At 38.4% G+C, this 19,531-nt stretch overlaps 1 protein-coding gene across 1 annotated transcript; it reads left to right on the top strand.

The window, feature by feature from the left end:
* Positions 5,353-12,835, top strand: CCNG1 (cyclin G1). Its single transcript, NM_001031781.2, is given in 7 exon segments — positions 5,353-5,563; positions 6,608-6,871; positions 8,827-9,080; positions 9,677-9,755; positions 9,837-9,935; positions 10,153-10,347; positions 11,606-12,835. Coding segments are annotated over 5 exon segments (888 nt in total). The 5' UTR covers positions 5,353-5,563; the 3' UTR covers positions 10,345-10,347; positions 11,606-12,835.

Below are 19,531 nucleotides of genomic sequence, written 5' to 3'. Positions count from 1 at the left end.
TGGTGGTGTGCCATGCTCACCTCTGGTGTCTGAGATAGCTGCTGTGATTTGCCCCCACTGCCTGTAGAACACAGAAGAGGCACTGCATTGTGCTTAGCCCACCCCCCACCCTCCCGCCCTGCCACTGCCCTTAGCCCACACAAGAGGTGCCTGGCCACCTATAGCCCATACAAGAGGCACCCCATCACCAGTAGCCCATGCAAATGGTGCCTTGCCACCAGTACCCTGTGCCAGAGGCACTTCGCCTACTGAGAGTCGGTGCTTGTGCACAGGAAAAGATATTCCTATGGTGGTCTTCCCTCCTCCTCTCACCCTCCACAATGGTGCCTTGCTTCTCCTGTGGGTCCAGGCCTCCTCCTGTGCTCCTTTGGCTGTGGTGCTCCACTTCTCAGTCCATGATACACCACTCCCTAGCCCCTCAGGCTGTTTTCACACAGCCAACCCTAGTCCTCTCCCTGAAACTGACCTCAGGAGCCAGAGTCTCAGCACCCAGTCCCTGCCCGAGCATCTCAGGCTGCAGTGTCCAGGGGTGGTGGTAAAGGTAAGTCTGTGTGGCCCTCACTCTGCTTTGCCCTCCTCGGTCCAACTGCTGAGCTTTTCTCCGAAACTTGGAAGTCCCCGTCTAGGTGATCTCCCCATTGGTTAAGTGGCTTCCCAGGGTGTGGGTCCTTTCCTCTTTAACAGCTCCCTCTCAGGAATGCTTGTCCCATCCTAACTCCTTTTCTCTCTCTCGCACTCTTTTCTTTCCCCCCTTTTTTCTACCCAGTTATGTGAAGGGTTTCTTGCCCTATGTGGAGGTTTAAGGTCTTCTATCAGTGTTCAGTAGATGTTCTGTGCGAATTGTTCTACATGGAGATTTTTTTTTTTTATGTATTTTCAGGAAAAGGTGAGCGCCACATCTTACTCCTCTGCCATCTTGATCCTTCCCGTGGTAACAATTTTATTTTATTTATTTATTTACTTACTTACTTATTTTTTTAGGGCTACACCTGTGGCATTTGGAAGTTCCCAGGCTTGAGGTCAAATCAGAGCTGCAGCTGCCACCCTACACCACAGACACAGCAACACCATATTCAAGCCTCATCCTCAACCTGCGCCGCAGCTTGTGGCAACACTGTATCCTTAACCCACTGAGCAAGGCCAGGGATCAAATCCACATCCTTATAGATAAGGGCTAAATTCTTATCCCACTGAACCACAACAGACTCCTAATGGTAACATTTTTAATCTGGAACTGCAAAACACAATGGTCTGGCACCTAGAAAGTCCTCAATAAATATCTGTTGAATGGTCAGACAAACAGAAAGTAAATAGGCAACATAGGCAAAATGTTGATGATTACTGAAGTTGAGTAATAAATTTAAAGTATTCCAAAATATACACTTTTTAAAAATGCTATAAAATCCAAATTCAAGTTCTGTGTTAAGTATTTTAGCAAACAGTAAAAAGTAGTTGCCAGACAGGAGATATAGAAGATATTCCTCATTTCTGAATATAATAATATCAGAGTTGTTAGAGAACTAAATAAGATCATATACATTTAAGTTCAGCACTCAGCCTGGCACATGGGAAATATATGGCAAATGCAGATTCTTCTCATTATTGATCTTGGATTTGAGCCCTGTACTCAACAGAACCTATGGCCATTAAATGAAATGCTAGTGGAGTTCCCATCTTGGTGCAGCAGAAAGGAATCCAACTAGGAAACATGAGGTTGCAGGTTCAATCCCTGCCTTGCTCAGTGGGTTAAGGATCTGGTGTTGCCATGAGCTGTGGTGTAGGTCGCAGATGCAGCTCGGATCTGGCATTGCTGTGACTCTGGCGGAGGCCAACAGCAACAGCTCCGATTCGACCTCTACCCTGGGAACCTCGATATGCCGCGGGTGAGGCCCTAAAAAGACAAAAGACAAAAAAAAAAAAAAAAAAAATGCTAGCAAGTGGAGATCTCCAACTAATATCTCCCAGTGCCTTAATAGAGTAGTGGTTACTTGACAAAGTTTACTTTTCCACAAAATATACTAACACCTTAATTAACTTGAAGAGGCTATTTTTATCTGAGGTAGCTAAGAATCTTTGAAGGGCAAGATATACCTGACGTTACAAATCTGTTTTCTATATACTCTTCTCCCTGCCTCCCCACCACGACCCATACTATACACATTTTTTTTCTGCTATCTCAGGGGCTAATGAAGACTCCAAGAAGCCACTGCCAAGCAAGTTTTCTTCTAAGAGCAGATGCTCTAAAGAGGTTGGAGAAGTGGAAGGGGCTGTGGTAAGTAGCTCCAGGAAGGATCCGGAAGTAGAGGAGAAGAGACTCAGCTGGGATCCTTTTGATCCTCACCTTTTTGACCCTCACCACAGTTGGACAAGCCTACATCCAAAAGTTCTGGACATTTGTCAGGGAGTGTCGACAGGGGGTGAGGGGCAAAGACTCCTCCAGTCTCCAGGATGAAAACTGAACCAATGAGGAATATCCCTGAGTCAGGGCAGCATTTGACAAGTCACCACTGTTACACCTACTTGTTATAAATGTTGCTGCTTAAGGCACTTCTATAGTCTACAATGTAGAGAATATGATTAAACTTTCCTCTCACAGCCTGGGATTCTTGCCCACTCTTAAGGCCATTAGTCTGAGCTTGGGTTCTTACTGCATTTAACTATTGATGAAAAACATAGTATGAAGATGACAGGTTAATATGGGCCTAGAAAATACCCTAAAAGTCAGTCATTTGAAAGATTCCTAGTAGAGATGCATTACTAAATCTACACATCTTTAAAAATAAAGTCATAGTTAAGGAAAGGCTCATTTTCTTTCTTTTACAATAGCACATAATTGAGTCTTATATTTGCCCATTTTGCTAATTAGAATTTTTAAATTATTTAAATCATAGTCTGTGTTCCAGAATTACAGAATAAAAATGACAGTGGAGATGAGGGAAAGGAGAAAATGTAAAAAAAAAAATCCATTTGACTTGACTTATATTTAATCAATGTTTCTTCAATACTATCGAAATAATTTTTTATACAAGGAATTTCAGATTTTAATAAAAAGTAATTATAAGATCCTAATATGAGAAAATATTTTTATTACATAAACAATGATATAATACCTAAAGCTGCATGTGAAACTTTTAAGTATAAATAAGACATAGAAATTAATATATGCAAATTAGATACTTTTATTAGCATTAAATAAACAATTCTAATACTCTCATTCTAGGCTGAGAACAGAAGACTAAGTCTTACAGTCGATAAAACAGAATCAAATGTACGTTTAAGCAAGGCATTTCAAAAGAAATGTTAGTAATTTAAAATAAAGGCTACCACTTAGACTGTGCTCTGGGCACAATGCCTACCTCCTTATGTATTTTGCATTATTTAATCCTCTCAATAGCCCTATGAGTAAGGTGCTTTTACTTCCTATTATTAAGAAAAGAAAATGGAAACTCAATGTGATTAAAAACTTGCAATGTGATTAAAAAGTCACATACCTGTAATTTGAAAATAAGTCAGTTTTATCCCCAAATCTATGTATTTATATTGTCCACAAGACCACATGTTCCACAAGAACAGGAACCAGTATATTCTGTCCTCCACTGGCACATATTATGTGTTCAACAAATAATAATGAAAGAATGCATATGTATATATGTGTATTCCTAATTTCTTTACTAAATTTTTTCCTTTGTTACTAAAGGAGAAATGTGTACATTTATAAACTCACACATTATTGGAAAAAGAACTTTTTAAGAGTTCCTGCTATGGCGAGCAATGGGTTAAGGATCTGGTGGTGTCACTGTAGTGGTTGGCTCAGGTTGCTGCTCTGCTGAGGTTTCCATGCCCTGCCTGGGAACCTTCAGGGCCGGCAAAGGCTGGCCGAAAAAACCAAAAAACCAAAACAAACAAAAACCTTTTTAAACGTTTTAAATTACCTATTTATATTCATTATGTCAGTTTATTTTCAAGGATGACCAAAGCCCTTTCCCCATCCAAACTGACCTGGTGATATGGCTGAGGTATTAACTTTTTCCCTCTGGTTTTCCCTTCCTCCTTCCTTTCCCTCACTTCCCGGACTCTGCACCCATTATGGGGCTCAGGTCTCATCACTGCCTCAGGGCAGCACTCTGCTGGGCAAACAGCAAATCTTCAAGATTTTCATTTTTTGTTTCTTTGACCCCTGCCTCTCATCACCGCATGCCAAAGTTCTAGGTCCAGGAATCCAACCCCCTTGTTACAGCAGCGACAATGCAGGATCCTTAGGTCCTTAACCCACTCTGCAACCAAGGGAACTCCAAGATGTTCATATTTCAAAGCCCAGGTAGCCACCCACCAGGAGGAGGCCATGAGAACAGAGATACCATAGTACAGTCCATAACAACTGATAACCAACTGGCTCACCAATCCTCCGGCTCGTTTAATATACACCCTTCACATTTGTGACAAAAGTAAAAGGGAAGGAGTCCAGGAAGGCTTCAAGCTAACTATTTTTATACTAACCTGGCAGAAGCTCCCAATCAGAGATTAGGTTCATGGCAGCAAATAAAAAGAACGCATTGCTTCACACACAGCTCTGTGGGCTGAGCTTCACAGTCACTACAATTATTATTGTATACATATTCTTTTTTAGAGCCAACCACAGACCTTTCATTTTAAGCCGTTTAAGAATTACCAACTTTTCTATTTCTAATTTGTTCAAAAATCAAATTCATGAATTGAGCGAAGACCAAGAATTCACACAGCCAAACTCCGCTGTTTGATAAATTTTACAAAAAGCAAAGGCAAGGAAGAAGTGATTTCCAGAGTTCATGAGGAGAAACTTGGAAATTTAATAAACTATACCACAGAAAATCCACCACGCTCTATCTGTAATGACAAACAAGAACTTCACTTTTCTTCTCTTTTCTTTTTTTTTTTTTAACTAGGCACTATATTTTTAGAAAGAGAAGGCAAAACCACTGAACTGAACCGAATGGAACAAAAACTCCCAGTACCTTCTGGAATAATATTCCAGCCAAAACGCCTGCCAGCAGAGGCCTTACCCGGGCCTGGGTTTGTGCGCGCAGCGTTTAACTGCCCCTCCTCTTCATTGAAGAGACTTGGGGAAATCCTCCAATGAGAGACTCTTAGAGGTAGGGGGTGTGGCTTCAAGGGGCGGAGAACTTGACTCCAGAATAATAGCGGAAAGTGTAGTGTGTGCCGATTGGCGGGACTTATTCCCCATGAACCTGTCCTGTTTGGCCCACTGGAGGCATCCATCAAAAGAAGTACACCAATCATCGGCGAAGATGTCCTCCCACCGCCGCGAGAAAGCCCCGCCCTCCAATATATTACTCAGGAGGGCGGTCGCGGGCCCTTCGGCTCCGAGCTGACCCTGCGAAGGGCAGTGTTGGCTCCGCAGCGCTGCGGAGACCTCCACCTAGGACGGTTTCCCCTCCCCGGGCCTCTCCCCTCTTTCCCGCGATTCTCCTCGCCTCGTAGGCTTCTCGGATCTAATATCGTGGGGTGAGGTGAGAGCAGGCCCGGGGAGGGTGGTTACCGCTGAGGAGCTGCAGTCGCGATCAAGGTGAGCTGGGATTTCCAGGTTAACCTGGGGGTGCGGGCAGGGAGCAGGGTTAGAGACGCGGGGTGAGGGGAAAGTCCTGCGCCCTTTTCCTCGGTTAACTCTCCAGAGTAACAAGTTCAGGCTAGTCCGTGCCTGGAGGGGCGGGGCCAGATCCGACCTCCTAAGGCGTCTTAGTGTCAGGTCGGCCCTGTCCCAGGCACTAACCCTGGGGCGAAAGAGGTGGACCCAAGAAGTTAGTGGTTCCACATCTGCCCACCACTTCCGTCGCCCAACCCTAAAGATCCCCTGCCTTCCTGTCTATTGGTTGTTGGTGGGAGGAACCAACAGTGTATCCTGGGCTTAAGCCTGTGCCTGGGACCTAGTAGAAGTTCTTTACTATCTTAAATTAATGAACCCCCCAGGCTCCCCTTGCAGGCTGCGAAAGCCTCCTGCCCCCACTGCGTGCTTCCATAACGCCCTTTAAGCTTTCTTTCCTAGCACCAATAAAAGTTAACAATTCTTGAGCACTGTGTGCCGAGCTCTATACGTTAAACTCTAGTTCAATCATGTTTAATCTTCACAGCCATTCAACGAGGCAGATTTACGGCTAGAAATAAGCTCAATTTCATTGTCCAGTGTTTATCAGGCACCTACTATGTGTGCTATGTACATATGTACCTAGGGGATCTCATTTATTCCACACAAGTCTATGAAGTAGGTAATAACCTCATACTCTTTACATATCAGGGACTAAGGACTAAGAAAAATTTCCCATTGCTCATAAATGGCCGGATAGCTACTGCTATATAATTTCAAACTTTGGGCATAAAGATTTGCTTTTTTTTTTCCTTTAAAAAAGCATGGCTACTGCCCTCTAGGAACTCCGCAATTTAGGATGTGACCAACTGGTTGGGGAGGGAGGGAATAACAGATGGCGCTTTGCCTCGACTTAGATTCACTAATAGCATTGAGGGAGGGGAGACTTGTGTTAGGATGCACTTAGCACAACACAAGGCAGGAAGGCCCCGTTCTTTCACTCCTTTCTGGGCTTTGTTCTATATATAGATGATAGAAGTACCAACAACAACTGACTCTCAGAAACTGCTACACCAGCTGAATGCCCTGTTGGAACAGGAGTCGAGATGTCAGCCAAAGGTCTGCGGCTTGAGACTAATTGAGTCTGCACACGATAATGGCCTTAGGATGACTGCAAGACTGAGGGACTTTGAAGTAAAAGATCTTCTTAGTTTAACTCAGTTCTTTGGCTTTGACACCGAGACATTTTCTCTAGCTGTGAATTTACTGGACAGATTCCTGTCCAAAATGAAGGTACGTTTAAAGCTACATTACCCTGAGTATTTCCTGGTTTTCCTCAGTGATTTTGGAGATAGTATTGCTAGGTTTGGGGAGTATTCATAAACTTGACCTTTTTTGTTTTCAGGAAGTAGCCAAAACATGTGTACTACAGCATTGATAAATATTCTTCCTTTTAATCAAGAGTAATGCATCATTTATTAGACTTCTGACATTGAAAAATATTCTAATATCTGGAATTCTGTCATGGCTCAGTGGCTAACGAATCCGACTAGGAATCGTGAGGTTGTGGGTTGGATCCCTGGCCTTGCTCAGGGGTTAAGGATCCGGTGTTGGCGTGAGCTGTGGTGTAGGTCACAGATGTGGCTGTGGCTCTGGCATAGGCCGGTGGCTACAGCTCCGATTAGACCCCTAGCCTGGGAATCTACATATGCCGTGGGTGCGGCCATAGAAAAGACAAAAAAACAAAAGAAAAAGAAAATATTCTAATGTCTGGAGTTCTCTAGTGGCCCAGAGGGTTAAGGACATGGCATTGTCACAGCGTTTCCAAGTAGGAGAGTTGGCTGTGAGCCTTTTTGGTAGATTGTGTATTTTCTTTTTACTCTTGTTTTTTAAAGAAATATGTTAGAGCCAGAATGCTAGATTGTGAGTTAAGAATTAGAATAAGGAGTTCCTTCTGTGGTGCAGTGATTTAAGAATCTAACTGCAGCAGCTCAGGTCACTGTAGAGGTGTGGGTTCAATCCCCCGCCAGGTGCAGTGGGTTAAGGATCCCTAGTTGCCACAGCTGTAGCATAGGTCACAGCCATGACTCAGATTCAGTCCCTGGCTGGGAAGCTTCCATGTGCTATGTGTGCAGCCATTAAAAAAAAATTATACTTCTTTTGTTGATGCTCTCCACCAAGTCAATGAAGTTTATTTCTTAATCTCTATTCATATATGGTAAAGTTCTAATTGTTTTAGCCTTAATCTACTCAAGTCCAGCTTATGGTTGGCATTTCCAGCTTAAGTTTGCATATAGTAGAATTTTCTGAATGAGCATATATATTAATGTTTCCATATATTATATATTTATTTCCCTATAGTGGATAGGCAGGACATCCGTGTAGCTTTCAGAGTTTAAAAATACATCTGACTTCTGTGTGTCCATGGTCATTGGTGGATGAAAGAATGTGACAGTGAAAATGAAACTCGTCTTTTTAGTCCTCACTACCTAACAAAATGCATCATATATGGAAAGAACTTGGTGTTTGTTGAGTTAAATGGTTCAAGAAACTTGTTCAATAGACTGATTAAACATCTCTTTAGACACCATGTGCAGGCACTACCATTTTAACTCTATAAATGTTGCACAGATGAATGACATTCACTTGTCCCTTAAGCATATTATACTCCTAGTGGGAATAATGTTTGTACTATCCTACAGTACAAGGAATATTAAGAAAATAAAGTTTCAGTTGAGCTGGAACTTAAAGTGAATAGAATTTTGAGTGACAAATTTTGATTGTAGACATTCAGAAAATGATAAAAAGATTTGTAGTGAATAGAGGTTTACAGGCAGAGTAAAGAATATCTACTGAAGTATTTACAAACATTTTTTACTGTAACTACAGAAGAAAACAGACTGAAAAAAATGCAACATTCTGGAAAGAAATTTTGTGCATAAGCTGTCTTCATATAAGCCTTTGATCAGATAATTTGGTCCAACTAGAATACAGTACTTATAGTTCTAAACAAACCAAAAAAAGTTAAGCCGAACATTGTATTGAAACTTAGTCCATTTACTCAAAAATTGGTTCCAAATGTGTACATGTGGTTCAGAGGCACCAGCGGATCACGTTAAATCCGTCACAGCTGAGAAATAAACTCAGCAATACATTTTTGAAGTGATGGGTCTGAGTTCTAGATTATCCTTTACGTTTTTTTTTTTTAACTGAAATAAGGTAAAGATGTAGACTTACTGTCTTTTTAGGTACAGCCCAAGCACCTTGGGTGTGTTGGACTGAGCTGCTTCTATTTGGCTGTAAAATCATTAGAGGAGGAAAGGAATGTCCCACTGGCAACTGATTTGATCCGAATAAGCCAGTATAGATTCACGGTTTCAGACTTGATGAGAATGGAAAAGATTGTGTTGGAGAAGGTGTGTTGGAAAGTCAAAGCTACTACTGCCTTTCAATTTCTACAACTCTATTATTCACTCCTTCAAGAGAGCTTGCCATATGAAAGGTATGTGATCTTTGTTTTTAACAAAAGAGATTTGAAAATCAGAATGGTATTGTCTGGGTGTTACATAAAAATCAGTATCCTGGGAGAATTCCCATCAAATTAAGTAAAATGACAGCTGAGCTCCTTGAATTTCACTTCATTCTCCAGCAGAAGTGAGAAGACTTTCAGTCAAAAGTAGCTGCTTGAAGTCTGTGAAGGCTAATTCTTGAGATTAAAAGACATTTCAACTTCTTTAAAAATTATTTTTCCTTTATAGACTAGTTAAAGTTAACTTATAGAACCTAGTAGGTAAGTATCTAACAGATTAATGAAAAGGGAACTTTAGATTCAAAAATACAGTAATTAAAATGAAAAGGAAAGAAACCTTGGTAGTTGTGGCATGATGCTTTTTATTTACTTATTGCCCAAATTACTTAAAAATCACGTATGGTATCCTTAAGCAGTTAATGTCTCTGAAGAAAGGGAAATTCTGCAGATAATTTATTTTCTATAAGTGTACATAAGCTTCATTATAAAATTGACTTATTTTTCTAAAAATTTCATTTGACTGGATACAAAAGTATCTACATAAAATTAATCTCATTTTCTTTTTAAAGGAGGAACAGCCTTAATTTTGAAAGACTGGAAGCTCAACTTAAGGCATGCTACTGCAGGATCATATTTTCTAAAGCAAAGGTAAATATTTCATAAAGATTAAACGTATCTATTTTTATATTCAACATCTACTTTATTTACTTTAAAACTTCTCTGTTTTAGCCGTCTGTGTTGGCATTGTCTATCATTGCATTGGAGATCCAAGCACTGAAGTGTGTAGAGTTAGCAGAAGGAGCAGAATGTCTTCAGAAACATTCCAAGGTATGTCAAGGTTATAGCCTAAATTCTAGTAACAGCTGTAAAAGAAACTAAAGCACTTGTTCTTGAAGTAAATGAGATGTCATGTGTTTATGTGAAACTTCAGTGGCTTATTCTCAAATTTTTTTGACAAGGAAAGACACATGTTGATAAGGTTGCAATTTCTGTAATTAAATACTGTAGGACTTCTAACTAATAGATGTTTTAAATTTATGCACAGATAAATGGCAGAGATTTGACTTTCTGGCAAGAGCTTGTATCCAAGTGTTTAACTGAATATTCATCAAACAAGTGTTCCAAACCAAATGTTCAGAAGTTGAAATGGATTGTTTCTGGGCGTACTGCACGGCAACTGAAGCACAGTTACTACAGAATAACTCACCTTCCAACAATTCCTGAAATGGTCCCTTAATTGGTAAATTTGGCTCATAGTTATTCTCCATGTAAAGAAATTTTTCTCATGCTATAATGCCCTTCTATAATTCAAGAATTTAAACTGAATTATTGGAGTTCCCATCGTGGTGCAGAGGAAATGAATCTGACTAGGAACCATGAGGTTTTGGGTTCGATCCCTGGCCTTGCTCAGTGGGTTAAGGATCCAGCAAACTGTGGTATAGGCTGGTGGCTACAGCTCCGATTAGACCCCTAGCCTGGGAACTTCCATATACTGCGTGTGCGGCCCTAAAAAAAGACAAAAATTTTTAAAAATCTTAATTATTTTCAAAATAAACAAGATAGAGTTGGAATAGCAAAGGGGAAAATGACTTCACTTACCTAATCAGCTAGATTCTGAGGGCATTTACTCCATTCAAGGTACAATACCCTAAGACTAAGGAATTATCTATACCTTTGATATATGTTAGCCATTTCATTACATTATTAGCTTAGAAAGCAGCCTCTTCCTTAATAACCTGAACTTTAAAAGTACCACTAAAATGATTTTTTTTTTTTTTTTTTTTTTTTTGCTTTTTTGGGCCGCATCTGCAGCATATGGAAGTTGCTAGGCTAAGGGTTGAATTGGAGCTACAGCTGCCAGTGTACACCACAGTTCACAGCAATGCCAGATTCTTAACCTGATGATGGAGGAGGCCAGGGATCGAACCCAAATCCTCATGGATACTAGTCAGGTTCATAACCCGCTGAGTCACAATAGGAACTCCCAGTGTTTTCTTAATTGCACATCATTTTGCCATATGTAGACTCAAGCTTTGGCTCATTTTTAAAATAACACAAGCCTAAGAGAACGGCACCAAAAGTTTGAACCACACCCTGAACTAATTTGAGAGCCTTAGCGTATTAACAAAATCAGTATGAACTTGTGTATTATATGTATTGTCACTAAAACATAATATACATTCTTGCCGTTTAATCATGGTGGTGATTTTTCTTTCTACTCAAAAGTAAATGTTAACATTAAACACATTTACATAAGACATGATTATGAACCTTAGATGTAAACAGTTTAGGGAATTCTCTGGTTGCCCAGCAGTTAAGGATCTGGCATTGTCACAGCTGTGGCACAGGTTCCATCCCGGGCCTGGGAGCTTCTGCATGCCATGGGTGTGGCCAAAAATAAATAAATTTTTTAAAAGATGTAAGCAGTTCATTTTTAAAAGGTTGTAATATTTGTGTTTGGAAGACATTAATAACTTGATTTTCTATTTGTTAAATAGGATTAATACAGCAACAACAAAACTCTTCTTTGAAGCCTTTCTCCACAATCCTGAGCTGTGGATTTCATCATGTTGTAATGGATTTAAGCTGTGAAGCCTCAAAACATCACAACTAGATTAACATTGGTGTTTTCAGATTTGGGGAAATTGCCTAATTAACATTACCCTATAGTGGGATTATCCACATTTGAATTCACCTGTGAAGCATACAAATCAAAGCTAACAGCATAAATGTGAAAAGCTAATTGACAAACCTGGGAAGTTAAACTGTGAATCGTCATTTCTAACATTGATCCAGCTTTCTACATCGGGTCATTATATTGTATTTAGGTGGTGTTAAAAATGGTAACCTACTTAACTTAAAATTTAAATAATGAGGTTTACATCAAAACCAACATTTCATAAATGCACTTTTAAGGCATAACAAGGGTCATTATTCTAGGCAGTGAAAATAGTTTCTTGGCACCTATAATGCAAATAACAGATAATCCAGAGATGTGGACTTTATTGCTACATGAGAATTACATTTAAATTTCAGGGCATTTTACATAAAGCAAACTACATACCTAGTAATTTTGGCATATTTAATCTTCTAGAAAACAGGTGATGTTTGTACCCATGATTAAAAAATTTTATATAAAATTGACTGCCTCAATGCAGTCCCATCAAGAAAATTATTATAGTAGTAACTCAAAATAACATCACTCTGAAAACTTTCTGAAAAATTTGCACTCCAGAAGTTTTTACTAGGGACTGTTTTTATAAAACCATCATTGCTTCTAATTTAGAATTTTGCTTAGAAAGAAGCAAAATACACTTTCACTAATTACCCCTACTGTGCCAAAAAAGTGTTAAGTAGACATCTTCATAATTATAAGGTTGCTGAAGTAGTATTCAGGACGTTGGTGAATCTAAGGAGATGTGCAGTGTTAAAGTTCTATAAACAGTTCTTCAGTGCAATGTATGGCCTGAATATATCCAGGATGGCTGTACCCAACTTGGGCATATTATACGTAGATATGCATTGGAAAATAAACCAAAGAGCCACAGTATATCTTATGCTTTTGTAAACCATGTTTTATGGATAACTTTCCAGTTTGCTCAAAAGATTGATAAATTTCAATATTTTGAATACATCAGTGTTAATTTTGAGTTGACAGAGGTAACATAACCAACTACCATTATGTTTTGGTACTAAGGGATACCTTTCAATAAAGTTACTGAAATGCATTCTTTGCTGGGTGGTTTTCTATTTATTTCTCTTCTAATTTAACTTGACAATGTAATAATAGAACCACAATAAAAAGCTATCTCCACTAAATTTTTTTTTTTTTTTTTTTTTTTTTTTTTTGCTTCTTAGGGCCACACCCACAGCATTTGGAGGTTCCAGGCTAGGGGTCGAATCGGAGCTGCAGCTGCCAGCCTACACCACACCTTGCAGGAACAGGGGATCCTTAACCTACTGAGCAAGGCCTGAAAAAAGATCAAACCTGAAACTAGTCAGATTTGTTTCCCCTGTGCCACAAGGGGAACGCCATTAACTAAATTTCAAACTAAAGTAAGATGCATGATAGGAAAAAACAAAATCTCATAAAATAATATAGCTGTTAACTAATTAATATTCTTTTGTAATGGCTTTTTTTTTTTCTTTTTTTTTGCTTTTTAGAGCTGACCCATGGCATATGGAAGTTCCCAGGCTAAGGGTTGAATAAGAGCTGCAGCTGCCAGCCACAGCCACAAGGCCAGATCTGAGATGCGTCTATGACCTACACCACAGCTCAAGGTAGTGCCAGATCCTTAATCCACTGAGTGAGGCCAGGGATCAAACCCTCATCCTCATGGATACTAGTTGAGATCCCTATCATTCAGCCACAACGGGAACTCCCTGTAATGGTTTTTTAAAGATAGACACAAGATTGTGACAAATAGGCTAAGACATTAAAAACCTGGTGTTTTTGCAATATAGGTCACTTTGTTATTTAGATTCATCACTACTATGGGCTATCCTTAATACAGATTAACCCTTAGATTCAGCCCACCTCAAGGTCTGTGTAACCCCCTCACCTGATTACCACAGCATTCCAGCAAGTGGTTGCTAATAACAGATAACAGCCATGTATTGTGTTAGTCGGCTTAGATCTCTTGTTTATTATTGGAACTGAACCAATACGATTTTGAACTGTTCATGTTTAAACAAGATATAAACACTGCAAGGTATTACTGATGATAAAAAAAACTCATAAAAGAAGTTTCCTTTTGCACTTGACTCAGGTTGTATTTAATAATCCCTTTCTTCACAAGTGTTATTTTTAAAGAGGGCACCTGACCCTTCCATTGTATTTCTAATTATAAGAGAACTCCTAAAAACAGCAGATGTTTCTAATCAAATGCTGTGGTTAGAAATGATGTTTTTTTTACCGTCAGTATTATTGTCAGATGTTTTAGATGAATCATCTCACGTAGTCCTCCAAACTGAGTAAGGTTATCTCAATTTACAATTCAATCAGAGCCCCAGAGCAGGTAAGTGATTAGCCCAAGGTCACAGACCTACACTTGGAAGTGGGATTCAAATCTAGGCAGTTCTGATCTCTGGGCTATGAATCTTAACCACATAACCTTCCAAAAGAGATTAAATGAACTGTTTAGTTTTTTTTTTTTTTTGTCTTTTTTAGGGCCGCACAGAGGCATATGGAGGTTCCCAGGCTAAGGGTCGAATCGGAGCTACAGCCACTGGCCTAAGCCACAATCACAGCAACTTGGGATCTGAGCCATGTCTGTGACCTCCACCACAGCTCGTGGCAATGCCAGATCCTTAACCCACTGAGCGAGGCCTGGGATTGAACCCACGTCCTCCTGGATACTAGCCGGGTTTGTTAACCACTGAGACACTACGGGAACTCTGAACTCGAGAAATTTTATCAAGATTACCAAGAATAAAGAGCGATATTTAAAAAATGATGAAACGCTCAATTTACCAAGACATGACAATCTTAATACGTATGCACCTAACATCAGAGCTTAGAAACAAGATGCAAAAACTGACAGCACTGAAAGGAGAAATGGACAAAGCTTCAATACAGCTGGAGACTCCTCAGTAATGTATAGAACTACTAGAAAATAATCAGCAAGGATATAAAAGAAGTGAATAATACCAATAATCAACTGGATAAACAGCAGAATAAGCATTCTTTTCAAGTGTACATGGAACAGTCACCAAAACAAATTATATCCTAGGTCATAAAATAAACCTTAAGAAATTTAAAAGGGAGTTCCTGTCATGGCTTAGCAGTAAAGGACCCAACTAGTACCCAGGAGGACGCAGGTTTGATTCCTGGCCTTGCTCATGGGTTGAGGATCACACGTTGCTGGGAGCTATGGTGTAGGTCATAGATGTGGCTGGGATCCCACGTTGCTGTGGCTATGGTGTAGGCCAGCAGCTTAAGTTCTGATTCAACCCCTAGCCTGGGAACTTCCATATGCCACAGTGTGGCCCTAAAAACCAAAAAAGAAAAACTTAACAGAACTGACCTCATAAAGTATATTTCCTGACAATAAAACCAGAAAATAATAGATAAGAGGAAAATCTCTTAGAATATAACAATGGACTTCTAATTAACTCATGCCTGTCAGGGAAGGGGAAGTCTAAAGAGAGAAAACATTTTGAATCAAATAAAAATGAAAATAACAAATGTACAGAAGGCAGCTAAACCAGTTCTTAGTAATTCAATGTATCAACTGCTATTAGGAAAAAACTCTCAAAACCAGTAAGCTTCCACTTTTAAGAGACCAGAAAAAGAGCAAAATAAACCCAAAGCCAGCAGAAGGAAGAAAGTCATGATAAAGGAGGTGCAAAAAAATTTTTTTAATTAAATTGAAATAATTTAATGGGGCAAATCAAAACCTAGTTCTTTGAGAAGAGTAATAAAATTGATAAAGCTCTAGCAAGACCAACCAAAAAAAAAAAAGACAAATGACCAATTTTAGCAGTGAAAGATACCATACAGACCCAAGACATTAAAATGATACCTTCTTTAATACTATTCTATGCATACAGAATTAGACGAAATGAATCACTTCCTTGAAAGACATGAACTACGAAAACTAAGTTCAATAATAGAAGTATTGTTGAAATTCTATTATAGATAAGTACTATTACTAAACTTATCTAACTTGTAAGATAAATAAGTTCTATCATTATTTTTAAAAATTGAATCCATTGTTTAAAGTCTTATTGCCAAATTCCAAATCATTTAAAGACTTAACACAAATTCTAGAAATCTCTCCCATAAAATAGAAGAATCACTTCCCAATTCAGTTAATAAGCCCACCATTAACTTGATACCTAGCCAAGATAAAGATAATACAATTTTTTTAAAAGCTATTGACCAATATTCCAAATGAACACACAAAAATCTTCAGCAAACGAGCCAAAAATCCTCAACAAACGAGCCCAGATCTATAAACAGAGTAATACAACATTACCAGATTTGGGATGGAGAGATACAAGCTGGTTCAAAATTAGAAAATCCACCAACAGGAGTTCCGGTCGTAATTCGGCAGAAACAAATGAGGTTGCAGGTTGGATCCCTGGCCTCTATCAGTGGGTTAAGTATCTGGCATTGCTGTGGCTGTGGCGTAGGCCAGTAGTTGTAGCTCTAATTCGACCCCTGGCCTGGGAACCTCCATATGCCGAGGGTATGGCCCTAAAAAGCAAAAAAAAAGAAAATCCATGAACATAATCTATCACATTAACAGTCTAAAGAAAAAAACTTGATCAATTGATACAGAAAAAGCATTTAAGAAAATTCAGATCCACTCATGAGAAAAACTCAGTTAGCAAGGAGTTAATAGATGAAAACGTCCTCAATTTGATAAGGGTCATCTATTAAAAACTACAGCTAACATTACACTGAATGTTAGATAGAATCTTTTAAAACATTAACATCCACAAGACAAGAATTGCTGCTTTCACCACTTCTATTTTTCTAACAAATGCAATAAGGCAAGAAAAAGAAACAAAGACCTATAGATTAGAAAAGACAAAAAAAAAAAAAAATCCCAAGGAATCACCAAAAAACTAGAATAGGTGAGTTTAACAAAGTCAAAGGATCAAACATATTCCTTTGCACTAGCACTGTGCAACTGGAAACTGAAATTTCAGAAAGAAATCATTTACAACAGCTTCAGAAAATGAACACTTAGGAACAAATCTAACAAAAGATGTAAAGTTTCCACAAAGGGAAAACCATAAAATGCTGATGATCTAAGTGAAAGAGGTGCTAAATGAAGAGACTGTCCCATGTTCATGGATCAGAAGACATATGCTATTCCACTGGAAAATTTAACACAAACTTTTGTAGATATAGACTAGTTGATTCTAAATTTTATAAGCAAAGGCAAAGAAAATTAATATAGCCAGAACAATTCTGAAGAATTAAGTTGAAGGACTCATGCTACCCAATTTTAACACTTACTTTAAAGCTATAATTATCAAGGCAATGTGGTTCAGATGAAGGGAAAGACACATAGATCAATGGAATGGAATAGAGAAACCAAAAACAGACTCATATAAATAGAACTGACTTTTGAGAAAAGGGCAAAAACTATTTAATGGAGAATAAATAGCCTTTCGACAAATGATTGTGAAACAAATGGATTACCATAAGCAAAAAAAATAAACCTCCATCTATATTTCACAGCTTCTACCAAAAAAACAAACAAAACCCAAAAACCCACTTAAAATGGGTCACATACCTAAATGCAAAAGATAAAATTATAAAACTTTTAGTAGGTTGGGAAAAAAAATCTTCATAACCTGGGGTTACAAAGTTCTTAGACACCAAAAACATGATCCACCAAATGCATGATTAATTAAACTACATCAAAATTAAAAACATTCACCATCAGAAAGTGAAAACCATATACATAAAAGGATTCATGTATCTATAAGAAACTGTGTCCAGAATAAAGAACTATTTTATCTCAATAACAAGCAGATAACCTATTAAAAAATGCACAAAGGATCTGAACAGACTTTTCTCCAAGGAAGATACACAAATGGTCAATAAATAGGAGGAAAGATGCTCAACATAATTAGCCATCAGATAAATGCAAATCAAAACCACAATGTGACACCACTTCACATTCACTAGGATAGCGAGGATCAAAAAGCCACATAACAAGTGTTGGCAAAGATATGGAGAAAACACAACTCTCATATACTGCTGCTGGGAATGTAAAATGGTGTAGCCACTGTTGAAAACAATCTAGCAATTCTTCCAATGATTAAACAGAGTCCCCATAAAACCTGAAATTCCACTCCTAGGTAAGAAATGAAAATATACATGCACACAAAAATTTGTACCTGAATGTTTATAGCAGAATTATTCTTAATAGCCAAAAAGTGGAAACCTCCCAGATATTCATCAATTGACCAATGGATCTATGTCATACAGTAGGATATTGTTCACCCAAACAAAAAGAATGAACTGACACATAACAGAACATGAATGAGCCTCTAAAACATTATACTAGTGAAAGAAGCCAGAAACAAAAGACCATATATTAGGAAAACATGTATATAAAATATCCAGAACAGAGAAATCTGTAAGACGGAAAGTAAATTAATAGTTGCTTGAGCAGACTGGGGTGGTGGTGGTAATAGCTAAAAGGTATGGGGTTTGTTTAGGGGTTTTTTTAAGGTGATGAAAATGAAAGATGACTATGGTGATAGTGCATATATGACTATAGTAAAAACCACTAAATTACACAATCTAAGTAAGTAAAACACATGGTATGCGAGTATCTCAATAAAGCTACCTTTAAAAAAATTACATGATTCCTTTTATATGAAATTCTTCAAAATACAAAACAATGGAAACAGAGACTAAATCAGTGTCCTCCTGGATGTGAGGTTAGGAGTAGGGTGTGACCATAAAGAGAGCATGAAGGAGTTTTGGTGGTGATTGAACTGTTCATTTTCCTGATTTTTGGAGGTGTTTACGCATGTTTATATATAGGGATCCAAATACATTATGTAAGGATAACAGAAATTAGGTATCTCACTGTTGTTGAAAAGAGTTATACACAAAGGGAGAGAGCAAAAATGAACCCCACAGGATCAGAAATGAAAATTTAAGTGCAGACTCATGGTTTTCAATATATACAGATATATATAAAAAAATATAGATGCAAGCATGCATAATATACACACCAACAGTAACTACCCACTAACAAACAGATTCTGGCTTCTAAAAACCATTCTTCATAAAAAGAACCAGGGCTCCTTGAAAAAAATGACTGATTCTTGGGCTAGGGTAGGGAAAGCATAATAAGCCTGGTGTATTTTGTGCCAGAGAATAAAAAATTGCTCAAATAACGATGAGACCTATTGAAAAGGCGCAGAAACCACCTAGAACGGTCTTCCACTGGCCATATCTGGAAAAACTTGAGGATAAAAGTAACGGGAATAGATATTAACCCAATGAATAAAGCAGGAAATCATGAGTATATATAGATACATATCATAGGTATATATAAAGTGAAAATCTGATGAGAAACAAGGTTGTACTTTGAAACTATATCACACAAAATACTTAACCATATAAATAAAACAAATAGCTTTACAGTGGAGAAGACTGGCAGACACTGCTTAATCAGTTAACTAAGGAGAGTTGTCCCTCAGTATCCACAGGGCATGGTTCCAATATCCCCCCAGACATCAAAATCTGCAGATGCTCAACAATGACATAGTATTTGCATATAACCTACATGTTTCCTCCTGAATAACCTTAAGTCATCTCTACATTACCTACAATACCTAAAACAATGCAAGTACTATTAAATAGTTGTAAATACTATGTAACTAGTCACCTATTGCAAGGAAAATTCAAGTTTTGCTTTCTGGAACTTTGTAGGTGTTTTGTT

Source organism: Sus scrofa, chromosome 16 (genome assembly GCF_000003025.6).
Source record: "Sus scrofa isolate TJ Tabasco breed Duroc chromosome 16, Sscrofa11.1, whole genome shotgun sequence".
Taxonomy (NCBI): Eukaryota; Metazoa; Chordata; class Mammalia; order Artiodactyla; family Suidae; genus Sus; species Sus scrofa.
The sequence above is the reverse complement of the archived record's forward strand: the minus strand, read 5'-3'. Positions and strand labels throughout refer to the sequence as shown.